The sequence below is a fragment of the Andrena cerasifolii genome, chromosome 5 (genome assembly GCF_050908995.1).
Source record: "Andrena cerasifolii isolate SP2316 chromosome 5, iyAndCera1_principal, whole genome shotgun sequence".
In the NCBI taxonomy this organism is placed as follows: domain Eukaryota; kingdom Metazoa; phylum Arthropoda; class Insecta; order Hymenoptera; family Andrenidae; genus Andrena; species Andrena cerasifolii.
The window spans coordinates 3,879,894-3,906,582 of NC_135122.1; the positions used below are offsets into that span (position 1 = coordinate 3,879,894).

Sequence of the window (26,689 nt, forward strand, 5' to 3'; positions counted from 1 at the left end):
TTCCTCTCGCGAGTGGCCATCGATTAGCTGCAAGACAGCTGATGCGCCACTGACGCTGCGGTACTCGAATGCCTAATAGCGAGATTGTCATTCCCGCAATCCATTTTTTTCATCATATCCACTCGAGCCTTTCGGTCTGATGATATCATAATAGCTAGAAAAATGAACGATTTTTGTTTGGCCTGTCGTGGCTGGAATTAGACGTTTGGCGAGCCACAGAGGTGTCGTAATTAGCTTATTGCCCTCGACATACTAAGTACATATTCTCGGACAGCATCGCTTTTTGCTGATACATTCCAGGTAATATCCAGGAATCCGAAAACTACGTATGAAAGCGAAAATTGACGAAGGACGAGTTTATACCGGTAGGGTGCTTTCATCAAGATATTATCCTGATCGTAGACACCAAGTGGGGATATCTAGACAATGCATTTAAAATTTGTAACTCCGAGTTTCACGCAGAGATAACTGTACCAGACTCTGGGTAGACATACTTTGAAGATATGGGTACCTACTATTATTTTTGGTGCCTGACCTTGAAAAATATCATTGACGTATCTCTTGAATGTGGCTGAAGTCCTTCCAACCAAACGTGAGTTATTGACTACCATTTCCTTTGTCGATAAGCTCCAAATTATGAAATTCCGTTTGGTAGATATTCCCCTCATGATTGGAAATCACTCGTTACACTTAACAATTTGTTTTTCTTGCTTGCTGACATGCAGCGTGTTTTAAACATAGCAGGAGTCCGCAAAGTAACTAACTAACTTCTAGGATCTTTTTACTCGAAGCTGGTCTGTACAGAATGTACAGTAACACTCACAATTAGTCAGAAGATGTATCTACTCAAACTACAGTGGTGCTCATTGTCAGTTAACTTTGAATGAAATCAAAGTTTTTGAACCAACCATCCCCACCACCTTTCTGCGTGATCGTCTTCATCTTCATCCTTCAACACCTCGAGCTCAGTGAAACATGTCTGATTGACAAGGAAAGTGATCACACCTTATAATCACAAATTGGTCACATGGAGTTCATTAGATTACAGCGTCATTTTACTGTTTTCGTATTTTTGAATGTTTTAACTTTTCAGTGATAATTGTACAGTCGTAATACTCATACAACCATGCTTTAATAGTGTTTTTTGCTAGAAATGTCAATTTTGATACGATGAAATTTGTATTTGAAAAAATAGTTGTGGATAAAAGCGATTTTTTTGTTAAAATTTATAAAATCAAGATTTATGAAATTCCATACATGACGGTATGAAACCGTATCTTAGCATTCATGTATTTATATTTTTCATTATTCTAAAGTAGATAGAAAATTTTGTAAAAATATGTGTTCATCGGCATTACTTGTTATTGTTTATAATGACTATTTTACAGCTACTAAAAATATGAATCACAAGAAATATTGCTAAAACAGTAACTTGACAGGTTACAGTGGGCTCGCTTAGTATTTGGCAAAGTTTTTGTTTAGACCTGTCTAATATTTTCTAATACGCTATCTATGTTCGGAGTTTCATTAGAATCAGAAATTATGAATTGGGTGGTATTCCTTGCGAATTTATTTTCGTATTAGAATTTTAAAAGGTTTTAGAAAGAAAACTATTGCCATTTCCGAATGTGCGATTCTGTGGGTTATTTAAATTTCAGAATTTACTCGTCCAATTTTCGAACTTCCACGTTTAGGATTAAGTGGAGTTCTTGAAGCTCACACAGTTATTTCGTCCAGAGTTTCATAAAAACCGGCGGTAAATAATGCGCGAATGTTGAAATACAAAGAGAAGGAGAATAACGAGAGCAGACAAAGAGACGAAAGCAATAGCGCGATTTATGGAACACCTCGTTAGCGGCAAATTTACCGCAACGACGCAGCTGAAAATGAGAATACGATTAAATGGAAACCTATACCATATTCGGTGTATGCGCGAATCACTTAGTGACCGTGAACAATTACGCAACGCCAAACTCGTCCCTAGCTGCCAATGAGTGTTACGTAAGTACTCACAAGTACAAAACAGATAAATTTTATTCTATTTTTGTCACTCCATTTTTAAAAAAATTTCTGCAAATTTTACTGACGACTGACTTCCATTTGAATAAAAATTAACGTTCCCTCAATTATTTTTTACGAAAAAAAAATTGAAAAGCAATTGTTATTTCTGGTCTCTGCTTTTAATCTATTTTCTAGCTAAAAATAGAGTATAAACAATCGAAAATTACCATGTAAAAGGAAGCAAGGCATATTTGCATGTGAAATGAAATTCATTGAGAAAGTGTATGGAAGGCTGCACTGAAACGTGGTTTAAAAAAAAACAATTTAAAGTTTTCGGAATGTTTTGGTATTTGAAAAAAATTGTATATATTATTCAAAGATGTCTCTATCTTCATCGAAAAATTTTTATCAATAAAAGTGTTTATGTCACTTAGAAATAAATTCCCAAAGATGCAATATTTCTTGACCTGGCCAAGGTGGTTTAACCCCTCAAGTCTTCCGAGTATCAATTCGAATTTTGGAATTTCCTTATGCATAAAAATTAGATTCTGTGTATAAACCTTGTATTGCGGTATATGCACCGTACATGCAACAATTTTTAAGCTGTAAAGTCGCTCGTGGCCTTAGTTGTTAATGCCACTTAAAACCACAAATTAAAAAAAAGGGATTAGTTTAAATTAAGAAAAGCATAGAAATCTTTAATCTCGAATTAAGCCCCTATCGATGTCCTTAACAGAACGAATCCAGCGGGAAAACTCACCGATGAAAGTATACCAAAATGTCCGCTCGGTCGCTGTTAACCTCCTGGAAGATGAGTCTCGAGTTCCTCGCCCAAAGATTGAGGGCTTTGCTCAGCTCGAAGCGAACACCGCCCGTGTCGAGGCCGCTCGGTTGCTCGGTTCTCAGGCTGCGACAGAAAGGAAAAGACATCATTAGGAATGCCGCTGAGAATCGATTTTTCGATGGCGGAGAGCGATTCGATGCTTTCGCTCCCTTCAGACGATTCGACCTGATAACCACGAGAGAGGCAAAACCGGAAGGAAATATTTCCGGCGAGGGACGCTAAAAGGAAGACGATTCGATCGGTGGACGAGGGGGTGGGAGGCCTTAGGAAATTAGGTAAATTATTTCCGAGTGGAAAGGAAAATAATAAGGGAAATGTTATTGCGCGTTGGAAAGCGGAAATTCCTTGGAATTGCTGGAATTATGTTCCCGAGGAAAATAAGGAAGCGGGGGAGGGATGTGTTTTACGATGGGTTCGGGGGGAGGGGGAGGGGGGAATCGATATTCTGTTGGAATTACACTTCCAGTAAATTCAGCGAATTATTCTTTTCATTACTTGGGAGTTTCGACTCTTGCCGCGGAAATAACAGTAGTCTGGTGAGGTGATAGGAAAATAAGGGTTCGTTTACATTTTGTTCATAAAAATGTATACGGAACCAGTGGCCGTAGCCGTGATGGAAAACACCGGTTAGATCACCGAAGTTAAGCATCACGGGGCGGTGTACTGGGGAAAGATGGGTGACCACCTTTCTCCCGGTGCGTTGCTGCTGCTGGGACCCGAAGGAGAGAGGAGGGATAAAAAAATGGGACTTATAGTTCGTTGGGCGATATAAGCAAAAATAAGCTTGAAACGCCATCCTGCTTAAAACCAGGAAAACAATAAAAACAAACAAACAAACAACAAATGTATACGGAATTCAGAAACAAAGAAATGGTAGTACCATGCGGTAAATAACTGTGATAATCATTATATTTATGCTAGTTAATTCGAATTTGTGTATGGAAAATACACGCAGTTATAGATATTGTTGTGTACGTAATACGCATACCAAGTACATATGGGTTGTACCTAGTCAGGTGGCCGAAAAGGGGCGAATTTTTGTGAATTTTTTCTGGAAATGCGGAAGCATATATTCTTACGGAATATTTCGCAATTAAAAGAGCAACATTTAAAGAACATTTGGTCATTTTTTCGTAGAAAAATATTTAGGTTTGTAATAAAGTAACAATCCATAGAGTATTCAATTTTTTACAATTATTGTATATACAATTTTTTCGTGCTTCCAACCATTTTTCCGATAATAGCGTTTGAATATAGGGAGGTCCGCACTTTGCGCGTACCACCTGTACAGCGTGAGGTATTGTCTATACGCGCGTAGTGTGGACCTTTGTATATGCATTCAAACGCTATTATCTAAAAAATGGTTGGATGCACGAAGAAATTGTATATACAGTAATTGTAGAAAATTGAATACTCTTTCAGTGTTATTTGAACAAAATTTCGATACGGCTTACCATTTTTGAGAAATTCTTTACATCCAATCCATTGATGAATTCTAAACATTAAAGCCTGGGCGGCACCCTTTCCTGTTGTCCGATTGCAATAATCTTTGTCGGGGACTATTTTTTTATGAAATGGAACCATATTAGGGGGTGAGAGCAAAAGGAATCGCTTGTTGAAAATAGGGGCCACCCTAGTGCACACATATCAGTTCCATGTCCGTACCGCTTCCACTGCTGTCACTAACGACTATTCAGAGGTATCCGCACTCTGGCCCATTACAACCACGAAAAATAATCAGAATTATATCACGTTTTGGTGTCATTTCTTAAAAAAAAAACGCCAGTAATCCATTGGTGATACTTTTATGAAGAACTAATACTAAATAGGGCGGTATTCTCAGTCGCTACTTATTCTTGAGCAAATGCTTAAGCATGCGGCATCCTCTACTAACCTAGTAGCTAGTAAAGGATGCCGAATGCTTAAGCATTTGCTTAAGAATAAGTAGCGACTGAGAATACCGCCTATAGAGAAATTTGCATTTTCGTTACTGAATGGCTTATTGCTGTTTCCACGGTCATGAAAGAAGGTCCCCTTCAAGCGATGTTAACAAGCCATCAGTGCAATAGCCAAAGTATCGTTGCCACCCAATTTTTGGCCAGCACATTTTTACCAACAAGGGTGAACTGCTCCATTGTGAAGCAAGTAAACGATATTTTTTATCACTGACACTTACCGCACCTAACTGACACAGAAGTGACAGGTATGTGTGCAGAGAAGGTCTCAGGGAAGATATGTGTGCCCAGACCTTTATCGTCCTATGGCGACGCTCTGGCGATACGAAGCTAGGCGGCCGCTTTACAACGTCACCATTAACGAGGAAGTAAAAAAATATAATTGAAGCACAGAAAATAAAGTAATTGCCTGCGCGCGGCGTCCAACGACAGGTCCTTTAAGCGACCGAAATCGGATATCCTATGACTCTCGCAGCACCGTTTCAGGCGTGCATATAAAAGTGACGCTTTAAACTGCCCCACCCCGGATAATTAACGTCATTCAGCTTTTAAACGTGAACATTTTGAGAGGGCGCAAACGGGCCATGCTCGGAGCATCCTCTAAAAGGATTACACGTCGTGCAAACTACATGAGCTGTTTGTCTTATAGATGGATCGAGCTATCCATCTATCCCCATGGTAAACATTGCGCCGACCCACTGTCTCGTTGGTTCAACTAACGAAACAGGAATGTGTAAAAAGGTTTTTTGCGTATTTTCAAATAGCTTGGAAGGGAGAGGCTCTGTACCCATGCTTCGTGTGGAACAATAACACGACCAGTTTATTAGACAACTTAGGTAACATTAATGGGGGAGCTCAGAATCATAGTGGCGTAAGTCGAAATTTTGATAATTTGAGATAATAACAAATTTTTACGTTTTAACGCAGGGTTGACTAACTGGTGGCTCGCGAGCCACCGGGGGCACCTCCGCCTTGCTGCCACGCTGAACGGCCGTCCCCATACCTCCCAGACTCTAACGATCGCAGTCGCAGAGGGCGCTACACTTACTTTTAAAATTAAATTTTTGGCAGTCTACCATTTTGTTTTAAATGCGAAATTTAAGAATCGGCTCGGTCAACGACCACAAAATGTAATCAATTTTAATGTCTTGATTTCTTGTATGCTTCTGATGAGCACAGAAGGCAGATCTTATGGCACCGCAATTCTACTCACTCCGCGAGGGACTAACTTTGAGCGACTAGAGATAGCGAGGGAAGGAAGGGTGTTTTTTTTTAATAAAAATTCTTTTAAGACTTTCAAACAGTCATCTTTCATTTGCAACAAACCCAATCTTTCTAGCTTTTCATTATCATATAGAAAAAATTCATAAAGAAGAAAGTACTATGCCCCTTTAAGGTCTCTTACGATCGTGCGCGGTCTACCTTCGCTGAAAGTCCAGAAGATATTCCTTATCTTTTGTATTCAAAAGGACAGCCTTGGGCATAGGAAGACGTAGGAAGCTTAGGAAAAGGAAGCAACATACCTACCCTTCCCACCGAAGTTCCCGGATTCGAAGTCTCCAGATTTCTTCTTATGGGGCTTTGTAAAAGGCGAGGTTTACCGAGAAGAACCCACCACCTCTGATAATATGAAAGCCCGGATCGCGGATGCCTGCCTACAAATTACCAGGGCAGCTTTTGAGAAGGTAGAACGATCATTCAGGGAAAAAAATAAACCAATGTACATATTTATGCCCAAGGCCGTCCTTTCGAATACAGAAGATAAGGAACCATTTTCTGGACGTTCAGCGAAGCTAGATATCGAACGATCGTAAACGACCTTGAATGACCTTGAATGACTCATAATATTGGGTTGTTGGTGAAACGGACGAAGACCATATTGATTAGTTGGTCAATTTTACCAGCAAGGCCTGGGTCAATGAACTCGTCGCGAAGCGGGTCAAGCGTCTGGCTGAAAAAGATACATAATTCCATTTAAGAAAACAAAGATCACCTCCACCTAGACAAGATTTGCGTTCCTCATAAAATGTCCCCCTCGGAACGGAGTAAATCCTATTTTGCTTTGTGTCTGTGACGTCCCGGCCCCACCACATGGGTCACGCCGGTTAGTCTCCCCCGCCGCCGCTAGATGTCTACTCTTCTCGCAAGTCCTATCGTCCACTCTCGTTCGTATATATACAAGTTCCAACTTATTTCATTATAGGATTATTCAGTATTGAACAGAATCAGTAAAAAATAGCTGATAACAGAAGCAAGCTAAATAATATATGCACATGAACGTGGACGATTAATAGTCTCCATCGCCGGACCCTAATTCAATTGTAGATTCTGTAAAAGCGTCGTCCATCGCTCAGAGTCATATTTGGTACATATTTCCGAATATCAACAATGAAATAGCGGAGTACAAAACCGTATTGCGTGGGAGCCTAATTAGAAGAAATCACCGGAAAGGTTGCGATGAATAGGAAGCACAGACAGAATTGAAAGAGCTGAAAAGACTTCATTCCTCCCAATTTCTTCACCCGTCCGAACGCTCGTGCATCACAACTCGGTGAATTTCGAAAGGTCTTGTTGTCACCCTTTCCGTGTACCAGGATCAGCTTGAAAGACTAAAAAGCTGACGCGGAGGGCCGCGGGCGATGCGGATACGCAGTCTTGTGCAGCTCTGCAGCTCCTATAGCCCGGCGAAACACGGAGAAACAACTGCGCAGACCGCCTTTTCCGTGTCTATGTAGGTACGCAATATGTTGTTGCTGGAATAAATATAGCGGGACACTTACGGAATACGCAAGTGGTGTGCAAAGCGATATCCCTGAGGATATAAGCCGCTAGACGAACGTTAAAAGATTTCTATTACGTCCAGTAACTTCGTCCCGGTTACTATATTTGTTAGAATATGCGGATACAATCTATCCGGATTGTGCGCGGTAATCTCGGTCACCGTTTGACAAGAAGCGCTCGACAGAGCTGCGGCGTTAAAATTACTGGAAGAACTAATGTGTGGTTAAGAGAGGCAAGCTTATATACAGGGTGTCCCAAAATTCAGAGACTTCCCCAAGCATTCAATATCCTGATACAAAAAGACATCGAAAAGTCCTTTACTGTTTTGGGATCGGAGGCTTCGTTCTCTAGATATTAACAGTTGAATATTAGCGGTCCAAGTTCCGGGGCGCGCAGTTTAAAGCCGAAACAGCTGAGCGCGGAGCAGTGACCGCTCGCACGCACACGCAGGAGGCACGCGTAGATACAGACCCACACACACAGTAGACTGACCGCGTTGGTTGAAACCGTGAAACTGACGTATTCTACTTACTATTATTATTATTATTGCATTTTAAAATTGACCGTTCCTGCCAATACATGACTGATATCGAAACAATGGGCGAGGTTATGATGCGAAGCTGTGAAACTTACTAATTGATACTATTTAGTAGAAATTATATTGGTCATTTTCAAAGTCCTCAAGTACTGAACACGGCTCGCATAACAGATTAGACAAATATCGTTATTACCAAGCTATATATATTGTGCGAAAAGCAAGTTTTTATTATTTTTATTTTTGTTATAACTTTTTCTTAAAACACTTATGATTTCATGTTTACACGGTGTTTTATTATCTTCTGCCAATTAAAAGTGTTACAACCTCCGATTCAATCCACTTTTTCTTCGTTTGGATAAAGCAGGGAAATGGTAATGAAATTTTTAAAAAATTGTTAAAAATGTTTTTTCTATTCTAAGTAATCTTTGCTTCGAAAATTTGTTCATGGAACAAATAGTTTTGTAGGATAACCGTTGCGTTCGGCGAACTTTGAATGGATGTTTCCCTCCCTTGAACTGTATTTATAAGCAGAAACAAAAAGATACGTGTCTAATATATTTTATGCATCAGAAATTTATATCAATTTCAGTAAAAAAAATTCTCCCATTATTGTTACTAAATAATACATTTGTGAATATTTTTTTTTATTTAATCACCTTGTATTTAATAATTATCCGTATATGTATAGTAGTTTGTAAATAAATATATAGAATGTTCCTAGATTATATACGTATAAATTACGAAATATGTGCACTCGAAAGAAATTGAAAAGACTTTACACTTTGTATTGTAATTTCACTTTTTATTTTCGAACTGTACAGTATAAATGATAAGTTAATACCATACTCAGTATAAAATGAAAGAAAAATGGTAATGTAGTGTGTATGTAAGAATACACATAGGAATATACACGGGAATTTCAAATTATTTAAATTTTACAATTGTTAATGTCTTTAAAACAAAAGCATGAGTATATTTTCGCGAATTGAAACTGCATTTCGCGTACGTCGGGGGCAAAACACGAATAAGGGGATAATGCCAAATCGAAAAGTGTAATTGAAATGGTGTCGGGCAACAAAATGGTGGAGTGTGCACGAGTTCGCGCGAACTAGAACGAGGCAAATAAAGTAGAAAATGAAACAATGCGTCATGCTGCGACATTAATTTTCTACCCTCCGTTTCGCAGTTTCTACCCCTCTTCCTGCGGCTTTCGCACTGATTATAGAGGTTACAAAAAGTCGTTACCATTAAAAAAAAACGAAAAAAAAAATTTAAAGGCACAAAAATTATCCTGTATGAAATAGAGAAAATATATCGGGTGTTTCGTTATTAGTGCTAACAAGTTAGGGATGAATTCAACCCTCCATAATAATTAAGAAACTTTATATGTTCTTTCTTTCTATTTACAAGTTGCTTTTTATATTTTCAAAATTGTCGATATAGACTGAATAATTAATTCCCGTATCAATAAGAGGCCAAATGCTGTCTTCCAAATTACTTCGTAAGTAACAAAAAAATTATAACAAAATTTAACCGATTACGGCGAATTATTTCAAGCGTCAATCGAGTAATTAATGTACCTGATTCTACGAAGCTTCATACTTCATGCACTATTTTACTGACTGATTTTTGGTAAAGCATTTGCACGTAGACTACTTGGCGGTTGAATTATTTTCGCTATTCCAACCAAATACATTTTTTTTCAAAACGACGAAACGCGTCAGTTAGCAAACTAATCCTTCTAGCTTCTCAAAAAAACTCAAGTTGTTTGGACCAATTCTCAAAAAGTTATGCGATTTTAAAAAGTGTCCGAATATTAATGCGATCCACTGTATCTATTTCGTGAATCAGGACGAGCAGATACAATGTGTCAGCCGAATTTTTTCCTACTCCTTTCCATTTCATCGAAGGCCCCAGACTTCAGAACTATTGCGGTCGCGATCTACGGAATCATCGTCCGCGAATTTAGACCATGAAGTTTACGAGCAGCCATGAAAGAAAGAGACGAAGAGAAATCGTTTCTCCATACACGTCAAGCCCACGTTATTCCCATCTGTTCGTGGAGAGATTTACAATGCCTCCTGCTCTGCCATTCTCTCTGCGAATATTCGTATGAATTTCTGCCAATCTTGCCGCATTAATTCAAGATTAAATACAACTCTTTCTCACTCTGTGTTAAAACAACGAATAAAAAGCATCCGCCACTCTTGACGATACAAAAAAATGCTACAAAAACAGTGTTTTAATATGACGGCCCTTTTCCAATCGTGCACCTATGTCTGACAAATTTTTGCCAAAAAGCAGAACGCCACACGAGGAATAGGATACTATTCGAAGAAATCGAATTAAAAGAATTATAAATTCATTTCACGAAACAGGAATATTCAAAGTTTTGTCCACCACACTTTTCCACCAGCTACGGAGTTTAATTGTTACTGACGTTGTGCCGTCGAATTAATTAAACACAGAATAACCAAAGTGCAATTTCTATATTAATTTTTCCGGTTAAAATGTAGATGGATTCTGCGACTTTTGTCTCCGTAATGCGAAGCTGTTCGTGAAAGTTCATTCATGAAAATCACGTTCCAGGTGTTTGCTATATAGTCAGCAGAAGCAATTAAGGTTGATAACTTACAATAATTACATTTCCCCGCGGCGTACTTATCGTTTGGATTTTCAATTTCGCCGCTGTGCGCTGCCGTGCCATCGATCACGTGAGAATACTAGATTACACGCATCAGCGGCATGCTAATTAGTGCACCTGCATCTCCCACGAGCGTTCACACCTCTCGTTAATTGAACTAATCATTTGTGGTGCACATTACCCTACTATAAACGCGACGATGACTTTCTGCAATGATGGTTCTGTGATCCGGTGGAATTATTCTAAACGCAGATTAAAGTTTAGGTTTCATCAATGGTTTGTATTTAAAGAATTTTTCCAAAAATGGTAAGTTCTATCGAAATTTTGTTCAAATGATACTAAAAGAGCATTAAATTTTCTACAATTACTGTATTTATAATTTTCTCGTGCTTCCAACCATTTTTTAGATAAGAGCGTTTAAATATACAAAAGTCTGCGCTGCGCGCGTATAGACAATACGTTACGTTGTACAGGCGGTACGCGCAGAGTGCAGATCTCTCTATATTCAAACGCTATTATCTAAAAAATGGTTGGAAGCACGAAGAAATTTTATATACAGTAATTGTAGAAAATTTAATGCTCTTTTAGTATTATTTGTACAAAATTTCGATAGGACTTACCATTTTTGAAAAATTCTTCAAATACAAACCATTGATGAAATCTAAACTTTCAGCCCTGGTCGGCACCCTTTCCTGTTGTCCGATTGCAATAATCTTTTTCAGGGATTATTTTTTTATGAAATGGAACCGTATTAGGGGGTGAGAGCAAAAGAAATCGCAGGTTTAAAATAAGGGCCAACCTACTGTATACATATGTATTATAGATTAACAAGCATAAGTTTAAGATCATCGTCTTCAGGATGATATTTTGTAATACAATAAAAAACGGATACGAAAATCGACTTTGAAAACTAGTAAATACTAAAATCGCATGTATACCCGGCTGAAAATTCCCAGACAACAGGAGTAAGTATGGTATAATTGCAGGTGAAATAGATCCTTGTCCAAAAAAGAGGTGAAATTGTAGAACAATTTATTTAACGTCGGTCTGTTTTTGAAAAAAATCGACTTAAAGGTGGAACCAGTTCTTAATTCAGCGCACGTGCACTCAACGGATTTTCAAAATCGATTTTCTCGAAAGCAAGCCCCGCTCGGAAAAAGTCATTAAAAAATTGCAAACTACATTTTTATTTGAGAATTTATTTATATATAGTTATTCAGTATTTACTGATTTTGCTGATTTTTAGTGTTCGAAATCGAATTTCTTGAATTCGAAGCCTCAAATGAAAAAAATGTGCTTTACTGTGAGTGTGGCAGTTTCTTCAATAACTATTTACTGTCTTCTATGGAAACGATTATCGATCCACTTGTCATCTCTAATAAAAAGCCTGTTCAGGAAAGCCACAATTCATTGCCTGGACAGCAAAGAAGCGCCGCCAATATATATAACAGCCAAATTTTATTATGTAGTGTAGACCCAGCTTTAGACCACTGCCGGTGCGCGTTAGCTAGGCCAGGCACGGCGATAGCACTGCCGTAGTCACCTAGAAAGACCCACTCGACGCGTGACGTTATATGCTATCACTTCGGTGTGATAAAAAAATGTATAAAAATTAATTTGTTCTTGACAAAAGGTTAAACATCTAATAGTACGTCTCTTAAACATCCAGCTACAATATCCAATATTAACTTGCGTTCAAACTAGTGCCAAATATAACCAAAAATATATCAAGTGGTACGATATAGGCAACTCTCCCCTGCATGGATCGCGCGATCACTTGCCTAGTGTCTGGCGTCAAGTCGTTCGAGGGTTAAGTCAACCCAAGCCTATTCCACACGCTTCAAACATAGAGTTGCAACATTCGATCAAAAGAGTCCGTAAAGTGTTCCTTCTTATTTCATCCAGACGCTTTTACGATACCGCGAATGGTACTTTGTCGGATGAAAATCCTTCATCTGCCTCTCGCCTTGCCATTCGCATTCCGTTGATCGCGGATCCAATCACTCGAGCTGCGGTCCAAAAGCTCTCGAAGCTTTGCTGTCCTCGAACTCGTGTGATCGACAGATTATAGAGAGCCGCCATGTCGTCGAGTGGCATTCAACACTCTGTCCCTTTGGTGTCAATGAGCTCCAACAGTGGGAAAATCCCGGAGATCGAATGAACCGGTCCGTGACAGCCGCGGGACGGAATAGAGAGCACCCGAGGATCCTGTTTTCGACAAAGCCTGCGCTTGACAAAGACCGTTTATCATGCATAGAGATGATCCATTGTGCGCGGATCACGCAACGCGCGCATAAAATTCGTCCACCTTTTAGCAAGCGTAATTCGGTGGTAACCTATTTGGGTCGCTTAAAGCTATCTAGTAAGATGTAGCGTTTTGGCTACGTCACGTCTCTCTTGTGTGTATTTGCTACGACCTACGATCTCCAGTCTTCCGTCTCCTTTACTTTTGCTTCTTCAACTCTAATCTTCTTCAGAATTTGCTAACTCGTTTCGCTCATGCTATGTTAGTCTGCTTCCTCTTCTCTTTCGCAAATGCGAGAAAATCGAGTTGTTATTTTATTGATGATCAAAAGGAAAGTTACAAGTCATATTTCTCAATATGTATACAGGATATCACAAAAGTTACTATCCATTTCGTGGGTTTACATATTCCGAATATGTACAAGCAGTTATTATAATATTGTGATTGCGTCCCGAATCTTTGTGATCAACAATTACTCAAATCCCAACTTCTTCCGGATGCTATCCTCGACAGGACGATACATATAACTGAGAGTACCATCTCCAGATCTAATCTCATTAGCTTCCTTTGCTTAGAGGGAAGTTCGGTTGCCTCAACATTCCGACTTTTTTTAAACTGCACAGGTTTGCAGAGGACCGCGATAGAAGTATCAGGCAATTTTTCGTTCGTGCCCATTTTCGGTTCTTCAGGGTAATGACACCCCCTAAAGCTTAATGAGTGTTTTCCTATTTCCCAGTATATCCTGAAAACTATAGGAGATATAAAATATTGTTACAAAAAAACGAATGGTTTTTTATGCTGTATAAAAGTATGTAATCGAATTGTTTAAAATTTGTGGCGGCGAACGTTTTCCTGTTTAAAATAAAAATTGTAAACAATTTGATAAACCGAAGCAATTAATTTCTAAGTTCTTTACAACAATAGATTAATAAAAATCCACATAGGGACGGACTTATGTATTTTGCAATAGTTTCCCATTAGTGCCGGATTTATTGTAATAGATTGCACTTTAAAATCGCATTTACCGAAAATTAAGAAATATGGACTTGACCAGTTATATCAAGAAGCAAACGATATGTATGTGTATTGTCTAAAAATATACGATTAATCTTGTCCCAGGGTATTTGTTCGAAAGATGTCTCGTACAAATAGATAGGGGCTTTTGAGACACCCTGTATAAGTAATTTTAAGGCCGCTTTCCATCGCGTGTTTTCCTGTGATCGGAATCGGCGGGAAAAAATGGTCGATTGTCGCCAGTGGGTGGTTGGGCGGTACTCGCAATTCATTTTCTATTGAAAACATTGAAACCTCTTCGCTCGAGTGTTTTTCCGACTCCATAGCCGAGCAGCTGTCGCCCTGCAGTCGCCGATCCCATCTACCGTCGACAAACGGTAGTTTTTCCACACTGGCGACAATTGCGCGGGCGATGATTGTTTATTTATTTATTTCACGGGAAGAGAATAATACATTCGTCCCTCGATTTACACGCGAAATATTCGTTCCACGTGGTTCTTTTTTACGCGGTTGAGAATCGCATAAATATAGTCTGCCGGTAGAAAAAACTCTCGTGAGAACAAAGCATATGTATTTTGTAAAAATGTTTGTTTCAAAAACAATAATAGGTAACGGAAGTTCAGGAAACAAATTTAAATTTTATTCGTTGTCGGTTGTCGCTGTCAGTACTGTACTCCAAAGCAAGCAACCTTTTCTTTTTAATTGGTTCGAGGTTAGGTACTATCCTCATCACTGAAAATATTTGGCACTTCTGCTTCAGTTTCAGTATCAGCGTAGGTGTCTTTTTAGATGATTTTTTAAAAAAATTGCGGTGTCTCGACCGCAGTAGTAGGTTTGGCTCTTGCAAGAAGAGGTTCCCAGGTGTCCGCCTCCGATTGCTTTGGTTTTTGGATATATTTTAGAGGACCGAAGAATAAGATACACGTGTTTTTTTTATAACGGCTCATTTTCATATTTAGGGGTGAACCACCCCTCAAAGTCATATGGGTGGTTTCACCCCCTAAACATACAAATAGGCCGCTATAAAAAACACGTATATCTTATTTTTCTGTCCTCTAAAACATATCCAAGAACCAAAGTAATCGGAGACGAATGCCTGAAAATCTTATAGCTTTGAGGGATGCTTTCACCCCCTAAATATGAAAAGGGTCGAAATAAAAAGACACGTACTTCTTATTTTTCGGTCCTCTAAAACATATCCAAAAACCAAAGCAATCGGAGGCGGGCACCAACTGTTCTTATGAACTTTGGGGGGTGGTTTTACCCCCTAAACATGCAAACAGGCCAAAATAAAAAGACACGTATTTATTATTTCTCGGTCCTCTAAAACATATCCAAAACCCAAAGCAATCGGAGATGAACACCTGGAAATCTTATAACTTTGGGGGTAGGTATCACCCCCTAAATTTGAAAACGGGCCGCTATAAAAAAACACTTTCGCACACATTTGCGCACACTTTCTGTGAGGTAATTCTCTTTGCAACCGACTGTGAATCACCCGACATAAAAACATAAAGTTAAAAATATAGCGTTGAATTTAAAACACAGGGGTGACTTTCACATTTCGAAAATGACTTCACCTACAAAACGATTCTGACGGTGGTATGATAGTCTGTTTCGTATCGTGCTACTGTCTTCCGCAAATTTTCGTATGTCCTTAGTGTCGGCTATATTCAAAGTGCCAACTGTTATCGGTACACTTTGTACTTGTTTAGGAAACACTTCTTTAATGTTTCCTATATTAACAGCAAGAAATCTCATTTGCGCCTCGTAACTGGATGCGTGAGTGTATGCTGGTCACGATTCGCCAGTGAGAAACACGCAGAATAATTAGCACATTGGTTCGTGCTGGTGCATTCCTCTGGAGTCTATTATGCAGCAATGTTATGGATGGACAGTATTTTCAATGCACTGAATGTGTACTTGCCAGGGGGAATCGAAATGGGCATCAAACTTGTAGGCTATTTGTTTAAATCAGTTGCCAGAGTTTCGTATTACTTTTTCCAATCTCTTGACGGCAAATATTCGATTGAATTCTAGCATCAGTGGACACAGAAACACAGTGGCGGATTTGAGGAAAAAGGCCCAGGTGGCAACCTTCTGAGGGGCCCATTTTTTCGGGAAAATGAAAAGACAGTTTATTAAAATCGGGCTAGGTGTAGTAGTACAGAAAAAAATATAGTGTTTGGATAAAATCATAATTCCTTTTTTTATTTGAAGATGGGGCCCTGGGGTCCGTGTTAGCAGAGGCCCAAGCGGCAACTGCTCATCGGCTGCCCCTTCAATCTGCCACTGCAGAAGTGTATACTGTAAGCTTTTTATAAGGTGATATAGACAGCATGTATAAAATCATCATTACACTTAATGCATACAAAATAATAAATTAATTAAGTGTTTCAAACAAGCGGTAGTATAAGTTAATGAATTAAGGGTAAGGGAGGAAATATCGTATACAGTCTCTGACCATGTGTCTATCAGGAATCCATTTAGTTATTCCATCTAGCCATACATTGTATGGTAGAGCAAATATTTATTTTAAAATTAATTTTAAAATCATCATTTCTCTTAACACATGTCTAAACTATTCTGACTACAATGTTATCAGGAATCCATTTAGTTATTCCATTTAGCCATACATTGTATGGTAGAGCAAATATTTATTTTAAAATTAATTTTAAAATCATCGCTTCCCTTAACACATGTCTAAACTACCCTGACTACAATGTTATTATAATATTCTGCTGTAACCACTCGGACTAACTGCGCTTGTAATAAACAAACACATACATACAGTAGCGGACAAAAAAGTTACCACTTTTTCAGACCACCCTACGTCTATTTCTTTTTAATATCAACTTAAAACTGCAGGGTGTGCCTATTACACATATCTTGAAAGAGAATTAAAAGCTGTATAAAACCGAGTTACAGATGAATTTATTTAACTAACAAACAAAAACCCTACATAACATTAAACAAGCCAACACATTTTTTAAAGCCAACAAGAAGTTACCACTTTTGAACATTAATAAAAAAATCTAATATTTTGTGGGGGCACCTCTCGCTTTTGGGACAACCTAAAAAGCTACTAACCGTGGTAACTTCTTTGTCGGTCCCAAAAATGTGTTACCCCGTTCAATATAATATAACACTTTTGTTTGTCAGTTAAATAAATTCAACTTTAACTGGGTTTTATACAGCTTTAAATTCTCCAACAGAATATGCATATTAAACATACCACAGTCTCAAATGTATGTTAAAAAATAAAAAACAAATAGAAAAATCGAAAAAGTGGTAACTTTTTTGTCCGCTACTGTAAATAAACCCAATCTGCGTCATTTCACCCTAACACTACCTGCATTTACTATTTCTTTCCGTTCTCCAAGTCCCACAGAGTTCCAGTCGACCAAATAATGAGTTATCTCAATATATGCGACACATCCATCTCAGATTCTTTATGAAATCACTTTTGTTAAGAAGGACCATATGGAGAACAATGCCTTCCCAAATAAGTAGCATTGTGCTTCCTCTCGCAAGCACCATATTCAACTGGCTAAAGATAAAAACGGCCAACCATTTCGTTTCCGAGATAGCCCATTCCGCGTTTTCATTGTCGCTGGTAAATAAATCCTCGAAAAGTCCAGAGGAGGCTCCCTTCCTCCTTTCCAGTCGATCGATGGTCCTATCGGGGTCGTTTTCCTGACCTCACGAATTAATCTTTCGGACTTGCTCCGGCGATATCGGAAAACTCGGACACGTTCATGCCACGTGCACGCATTCTCTCTTTATACCTGGTCCAGTTTCGTTGAAACTTTATTGCTCTAGCTTCGGCGAGCTGAGAGGTCTAGGTAGGACAGCAAAGTTGCGAATTAATTAACGAGCAACGCATTTCGCTACATTTACCTATAGTGTTGAGGTTCTATCGTGGAGAACAGTCGAGAGCAGAAGATCTCCTTAGGTTCTGATCCGGGTCCCAGAACCTAAGGAGGTCTTCCGCTCCAGACTGGGCGTTTTCATATTTAGGGGGTGAATCCACCCCTCAAAGTTATAAGATTTTCAGGTGTTCGTTTCCGATTGCATTGGCTTTTGGATATGTTTTAGAGGACCGAAAAATAAGAAAAGGTGTCTTTTTATTTTGGCCTGTTTGCATGTTTAGGGGATGAAACCACCCCTCAAAGTTTTTCAGGTGTTCGCCTCCGATTATTCTGGTTTTTGGATATGTTTTAGAGGACCGAAAAATAAGAACAGGTGTCTTTTTATTTTGGCCTCTTTGCATGTTTAGGGGATGAAACCACCCCTCAAAGGTTTTAGGTGTTCGTTTCCGATTGCTTTGGCTTGTGGATATGTTTTAGAGGACCGAAAAATAAGAACAGGTGTCTTTTTATTTTGGCCTCTTTGCATGCTCAGGGGATGAAACCACCCCTCAAAGGTTTTCAGGTGTTCGTCTCCGATTGCTTTGGTTTTTGGATATGTTTTAGAAGACAGAAAAATAAGAAACAGGTGTCTTTATATTTTTGCCTGTTTGCATGTTTAGGGGGTGAAACCACCCCTCAAAAACACGTATATCTTACTTTTTGGTCCTCTAAAACATATCCAAAAATCGAAGCAATCGGAGGCGGACACTTGGGAAACTCTTCTTCTCAGTATATTATATTGTTAAAGTGTAATCGTTTTGCAAATTTCCCGCCTGGACTTCAACAGCACAAGATCAGCGGGTCAGTCGGTAAAAACTTCATTTACTACGCTATTTTTATTTTCAAGAGGAGCCCAATTCGCCTTTAGCTCCGTTAACCTGTTCCCCACCCCCTTTGTCTATATAATTCTACTGAAAACCAAATTCAGGAGCACGTACAGGCCATAAATCCGCCCTACCACGAGCAGAATTTCCCAGCAGGTCTGCCGACAAACCCGAATGAAGGCCGCTACGTGGGAACTACCCTATCCAGGCGATTTGATCGCAGCAAAATGACGAACTCGGTATACAGAATACGGGCTCGTTCGCGTTGAAATGGCCGCGTGATGGCCGCGATGAAAATCGAATCGATGTTGCCGCTTTGCCATGAATTTAACTGACCGGAAGACGAACACCGTCGATGTGACGTTTCGGTAATTTCTGTTGTGACTTGCTATCTCTTTTCCCAATCGATGGCATAATGATGTGATATATCGACGTTGTTACTTTGAAATACAGAAACCGTTGTTTCGATCAACAATAAAATGTAGATTGGGCTCAGATCGATATAAACGTGATATAGGTACAGGGTGTATAAAATAGCGGGACTTTACACCTCTGGACACTTCGTGGAGGTTTTTGGATTACTCCTCACTGTATGATGATACATTTCCTTAGGTAAACTGTCATTTTTTGCTGCTCCATCAATAGCACGTTATTTATTCTATACTCGATTGTAAAATAAAATAGAACAATATAAATAAGGGGAATGTGAGAATTATCGAAACTTTAACAGCGTTTTTAAGAGAACGGCTGGGTTGCGACCTGTGGTTCCTTTGGCACTGGCTGCCTGTGAGATAGCTGATTAACCAGGTGACTATGTTATAGTTCCACTGATTCCTACTGAAAGAAGTTTATAATTCACAAAATGGAATGATTGACTATGTCTAATGCTTTATGTAAGTCTGTATAAGCTGCACCAATCTGATTTTTCTTATTTAGTTTTTGCAATATGTAATGATGACAAAGGATGAGATTAATGACAGTGGATAGCCTAGAGTATCTCAGAGATAGCACATATATATATATATATATATATTTTGTCGTGCGTTTTTCAAAGGGCTTCCGTTAAATAAATAAATAAATAATATTCTTCGACAGTGGGGCGAATTTATTAAAGATTATAGCGTCAAATATTTTAGGAATTATATTTGATATAGAGATTGGCCTATAGTTGGGGATTAACGTTTCGTCGTCAATTTTAAGTAGAGATATATATGGGCTCTCGTCTTTCATGTTGTAGGAAATATACCAGAGCGGTAAGATAAATTGAAGATGCGCCACAGACTGTTGAATAATAATTGGTTGTGTTGAAGGTGACTTTGGTTGCGAGTACAGGCTTAGAAGTTCCGCAACAAATTAAGTTTTTCAATTTTAAATTCAATAAGAAGAAAGGCGTGATATGCATCGCAAGGTAAAAGCGTCTCTGAAGCTGGAGTTGTAATTGTAGAGTTGTCGTCATAACCTTGTTTTCTTGAAATCTCTGTTGCTTTTGACAGCGCAACGAAATGTCTGAGGAAGAAATTTAAATTATTTATTTTAAATGAGCAAATATCACTGACAAAGACAAATCTTTTTTTAGAATACGACTGTCGCGACACACAATGGTCATCAGTAATGATTAAAAATATTAAAATATTATATTAAACAATATCATTTTAAAAATCATTACTGATGACCATTGTGTGTCACGACAGTCGTATTAAAAAAAAAGATTTGTCTTTGTCAGTGATATTTGCTCATTTAAAATAAATAATTTAAATTTCTTCCTCAGACATTTCGTTGTGCTGTCAAAAGCAACAAAGATTTCAGTGAAACACTTCGATTATCAGGAAATCATTTCTAGATTCATCAGTTTAAAGAAACTCGGCCGTAAGCGAAGATAATTAACAGCTCTGTCGACGAATCGACTGAAAAGTTGATAGAGAGTGATGGACAGTCAATCAGGCGGACAAGTGGAATGGTTTTACAAGCAGATAAAGCGATCGATAGGCAAATTGATGAACCGGAGCGAGTGACGTGTCGTTATGAACCTGGGGTTCTTCACCTAGGCTCTACGTACCCTCAACGACTCTGCAATAGGTTCTAAGATTCTTTTCCATAAACTTGGATCAGAAAATAATTTCCACTGCATTCTTATTAAAGTCTAATTGAAATTTAACGCTTCCTTCTTGAATGTAGGCAACAAATTATTTACTATGAAATATACTTCACAATATTATTGCGATTTTTAACCCTCGTAACAACCAAAATCGATCAATCGCGTTGCGAACGATCAGCCTCTAGTCCAATAACACTATCCAACAGCGATTTTGGTCTGTAAGATTCAATAGCCGTTTCTTATAGATTTTTGTGCGCTGAAAACGAATCCGCAAACCGTTTGTCGCCATCACCCTCAGTTTATGAGAAATTCGATTTTGAAAAAAAAACTGCAAATTTTCAACTTTGAACATTTTTTGTGTCGACACAGTAATAGTTATTCGGTTGCTTGTTGCGTCAAATTATTCTATAAACCCTCCTGAATACAGCGATATAAGTTATTGGTGCATTATGAACATTTAAATATGGTTAACCAACGATTAAAGGGAAAGGAACACCCGAAATGCACCCACTTTTGTAAATGTTTTTAAATTTATTTCCAAAACTAAGGGTCTAGGAGAAAATCTGACTACTCCACGCGACGCGGCAGACAATTTTCCTTCGGAAAGCATCAACAGAAGTGGTAAGACACATTTTGTTTTCAATAGAGAAGCGAAATAGTTTGGCAAAACGTGCGGCGTCGACAGTGGTAGTCAACGGCGGCGCGCGATACACTGCCGCTCCGCGTCACACAATCGCTTAACGCGCGTGACAACCACTGTCGACGCCGCACGTTTTGCCAAACTATTTCGCTTCTGTATTGAAAACAAAACGTGACTTACCACTTCTGTTGGTGGCTTCCGAAAGAAAATTTTCTGCTGCATCGCGTGGAGTAGTTAAATTTTCTACTAGACCCTTAGTTTATAAAATATATAGCAAGATATCTGCAAAAATTGGTGCATTTCGGGTGTCCTTTTCCCTTTGATCGTTGTTTAAACATATTTAAATGCTTATAATTCAATAATAACTTAAATCATTGTGTTCGCGAGGGTTCATAGACTAAAATTCAAGTTGGTCCAAAGTTGAAAATTTGCATTTTTGAAATCTTAATTTTTTTCGCCTGATTTTTGCCCGAAAAAATCAGGATTTCAACTTTAAATAACCGCCACTTTGTTTTAAATTAATATTTCGGAAAATTCTCTGCGTCAACCTGAGGACATATTAATATACTAACGAAATCTTTTTTGTTTTTTGATTTCAGATAATCTGGTTCCGACTGGCAGTGCTCACCGCAAAACCAAATTTTTAAAAATCCTTCTTGGATGTCGGTTGTTACTTTATTATAAACGTAAATATTTTTTTACGGAAAAGTTCTGTAAGAATATATGCTTCCGCTTTTTCAAAAAAAATCACAAACATTCGCCTCTTTTCGGCCGCCTGACTAGGTATAACCCCTTAAAGCAGTGTTAACCATTATTTAAATTAACTTTGATATGGTCAGCGTGTAATGTACTGACCCTTTACTTATCGTTTTCCTCTGACTATCTCTGCAAAACGTGAATCAGAAAAACTACCCAAATGCTGCGTAAATGTAAATGCGAAATGAAATACTGAGTCATCCCTGCTACCCATCGTCATCTTAGCTAATGCGTCACCTACCCAAAAACCTGCATTTCTGCCCTATCCCGTCATCCCCTTTCTTACATTCCGAAACCTTTAAAACCCCATCGCATCCCCTGATCCAGGAGCATTACCATTCCAGAAGCCACCAGTCTCAGTCACGGAGTCGAGTTCAAAACAGTTGAATCTCCAATATTCTTAATTTAGTTGAATAAATATCTTTATAAATATTATTCATAAAACCGGTAGTTAAATAAAAGTATCCTTGTGTGCATTACAAGCGTAACAGAATCGCATAATGCATGTGACTATATTACCATGCTCCACTATTGTATTTGTTATTTATAAACAATTTCCTAATAAAACAGAGAACATTTAAATTAATCTGCATGCCTAGAAGTGTTTTCTATAACTCCATTTAAAAAAGCGATCTTTCTCGTTTTTTAGAAATTAATTTTTTTTCTTGGTGTAATAAAGGCGTTTTATTATTATTGTTATTATTATTATCATCTCGTTGTTGTGATCTTTCTGATTTGGTGTATACTTATACACTTCTTTTCGGGAAAAGTGTAGCTAGTTTCCAAGATGGAAACGGTGTCGCGCGTTCCCCAAAGTTATGGGAAGTCGAAGTGCCGGCACATGCTCCTAGCAGTCCTAGCGGGTGGAAATAAACAAGTTTTCCCGAATGGAAGAAAAGCTCGATGGAGAAAAGTCGAGAGAACAAACACGTTACTTGAACGGATAAATTGTCGCGACAGCTGTTTCCATTGTCGGCAAGACCGAACGATGTTCGGAGTTTCCAATTTTACTCCATTTCAGTTCCTTTAATTCTCATCTTAATAATTTCACCCTTCATTTGTAAACATGTGCCTAGTAATTGGCAGTGTATACATTTCGATTTGGGTATAAAATTTTGGTCAAAACGGATACAATTATTTTTTAAACAAATATTTATTTTACTATCAATAATTTTTTCATTGTTTGGGCAGATTTTTAACTAGGGGAAAATGTATGATATAGCTTCTGCTTCAATAAATCATCCAACTGATGAATAAAGTTAGAAAAAGGAATCTTTTTGTTAATTTTTGTTAATCCTCCAAGTGAGTGCTGGGCAAATGTTGACAACCCTAAATGTAACGTTTAATAGGGGTATATAATTTTAATTAGAGGTTGCAATCCCGCAATCCCGCGCAATTTTTGGGTCCCGCATATGTTAAATATGTAGGAGCTGGGGGATCCCGCAGGGTTTGCGGAACTGTGTGTGTAACCAAAATAGCGCCAATGCCGACGCGCACGACGAACTACTCGAAACACGCAATGCTCTGTTTGTGCAATGACGTGTTTCGCGAGAAAATGTTCCGAATCTCGCAAAAAACATTTCTTGTTATTTTCTTCTTATTTTCTCAATTGTGCACTTTTTTCTTCTCCCATAGCTACACATCGACAGTTCATTTCATTGTAGTCGAGCGCAACGGACGCCAGAACCTACACCGATTTGCAGCTCCCGCACTGAGACCACGGCGGAATCTGCTAATTACTCCATAACCACCGTTCATTTTGGAACATAATAATTTTTTTTTATTTGTTAACATGTGCGCAAACATATCACAAAAAATTTGAAACAGATTCGATCGACTGATTCTTTGAAAAATATTCCCAAACTTGTCCCTTTTTTATGCGTTTTACAGAAGGTTCCCTCCTTAAGAATTCTTCCTAGCTATTTTTTTTTTTTTAATTGCGGTCGGGCGATACTTTAAGTGTCTATTTTCATTTATCGGCATTGAAATCGGGTGACATGAGCGCGCAAAGTATGAAGGGATTATGAAAATCAGTTTTCTCGACAGAGTGACGGTTGTTGGAAAACTTCGACTATTAAATTCCACGAGCGAAATTAATTCAACGACGCGCGAAGCTAGTTCGTTCGATGAAGTTTCCGCCGAAGAAAACAACGAACGTGCGAAATTAATGGCCGGGAACTTTGTGAGCAATTATGGAACCGTTAAAATAGGCGTACGCGTGTTAATCCACGTGAAATACGGATTAAATTGTCGATTAAACTGAATAACGCACGCACGGCCGATAAATCCTACAAAACTGTACTATTTTAACCAGACAGTGGATTTGAAACAAATTCCTCGAGTACAGCCTTTGACAAATAATTCATTAATAATTAATTTCCGCGAGGCAGATACGCTGACAAATTTTTTTGCTTCTTTTGCTTTCGAGGTAATTAATAATTCGTCCGATAATATTCCGAGAGTGAATGTTTTTCATATTCAAACCGACATGAATTAAACCAAAAATATTCGTCGAATCGCCACATTTTTTTAGAAAAAATTTACTTAACCTATATCTGAAGACTATAATTTAGTACATGTACTCGAATTTTCTAACCGAAATTAACCGATACTAACCGAAAAATTCTTTCGGCAAGTATTAGATCATAGTCTTAAGAATATTCGTGCAAAATTTTATTCAGATCGGTCCACTAATCTCTGAGATATTTTTGATAGGCACCGCAAATGTAACTATGGACACGCAGTGGGAGAAGGGGCTGCTATTGCACCATTTCTTAAGATATCAAACTTCTTTTTGGAGAAAATACAGCTTAATCTATACACAACAAGGTGTAGACCTTGATTTCTAACTATGACGTTCCTTTGTACGAAAAAAAAAATCATAAAAGCCACCTTATTTTCTGACCTGCCAAGGGGATGTAACCCCTTAAAAGGGTTATCATTGACAAAAGTTAGGGGACTACTTTAACCACTACTTTTCATCGAAAAAGGCGTAGCGAATGGATTCGAGGTGGCCATTACACACCTGGCACATTTTTCGCAACAATCTCGACAAAAGGTACACTTTTAATCGGTTTTACTGGATGAAAGGGTTAAAACCGCGTCGGCTCGACACCGTGTCCGATGGAATCCAGTTCAATTAGCGCACTTAAACTTTCGAGACCGTGTGAATGTGACCCGAGTTCCGCGTAAAAACGCAAAATCGGATTAAGCGATGGTAAAAGTGTCATTAGAGGGAGATATTAAAAGTTTCCGACGGTTCCAGTTAGCAGAGTTAGGCCACGCGGCTGGAAAAGGGGCTTTGAAAATGGCTGCACTTTCAAATCGACTAATCACATCTAGTATTCAACTATCCACGAGAGAATAAAGCATAAGCAGGAATATCTCTAATCTCGTTAAAGTACAATAGTCATGATAACCGGGATAACTTTGATTCGGGACAAATTGACTTTCGTCTAATCCGAGGTCTGCTGAAACGCTACTCAAACGCGCGTGGAAATTTAGCGTTTCCTTTCGGGGTTGTAAGGCCCGATTCACTTTGCTGAACGCGTGTAACCGGACGTTCTTGTCACCCACCAAACTAATATTAGGTGGTTGTTTAGATGTATAGATTTTGATCCGCACGATGATCAAGTTGTGAGGAATAATTGCTCTGTTCGCGCGTGTAGTCCGAACGTTGACTCGATCCAAGCAGACGAACCTTGTTAGCCGATAGTCGATTGAATTCTGCTCTTGTCCACCTTTTCGATGTCAAAGACTTTCAAAATTTGGAAACAACAAGTTTTTTCTTTCCATTTTTTCGGACTTTTTTCGAAAACCGTTTGTCGCACGAGAAAAAGTAATAGACCATAAAAGATGCTCCTCATCTGGGTCTACAACTTTTGTTTGACGTGTATTTTAATGTATTCAATAACTTGGAGGATATTATATAAAATCGACTTTGTGAGCTGTTAAATAATTATTTAAATGTTCAAGGGCCCACGGGCACCTTTCCCGTTATTCGATCGGGCTCAAATTTTACACAGATTTTATTTTTATTTTTTGGAAGTATTCTGGGAGCCGCGAAGTAAAGTTTGAAAAAAATTTCACCAAAGGCGCATGTTTCGCTTAACCCCAGCTCTTAATCTTGATTCCACTGTAGGTATCGCAATCCAACCTGGCGATATTAAATTTGTAATCGACGATCAAGTCTAAAAACTAACGTTACCGTGAGTCGTAGTGATCAAGACGAAGCAAAGTTCAGGGAAGATGTTCCACTCTAGTCGTTGATTACACCTCTTCAACAAGAATTGGTAACTTACCTGCAATCAGAGAAAAAACAGATTAAGACACTTATATTTAAAAATGCCAATACATCATTATAAAGAATCCAATTAAAAGCACACTCCAAGAATAAGATTCAATCAATGAAAAACACACCAAGCAACCCATACGTTATAAC

The 26,689-nt window shown here is 38.5% G+C and overlaps 1 protein-coding gene across 2 annotated transcripts in view; it reads right to left on the reverse strand.

The window, feature by feature from the left end:
- The window catches only part of Mmp2 (Matrix metalloproteinase 2), a 219,298-nt gene that overhangs the window by 31,864 nt on the left and 160,745 nt on the right, over window positions 1–26,689 (reverse strand). For both annotated transcript variants that reach the window (XM_076813041.1, XM_076813040.1), the window contains exon 6: window positions 2,762–2,908. In XM_076813041.1, coding sequence (XP_076669156.1) covers window positions 2,762–2,908 — 147 coding nt within the window. The remainder of the gene's footprint in view (window positions 1–2,761; window positions 2,909–26,689) is intronic.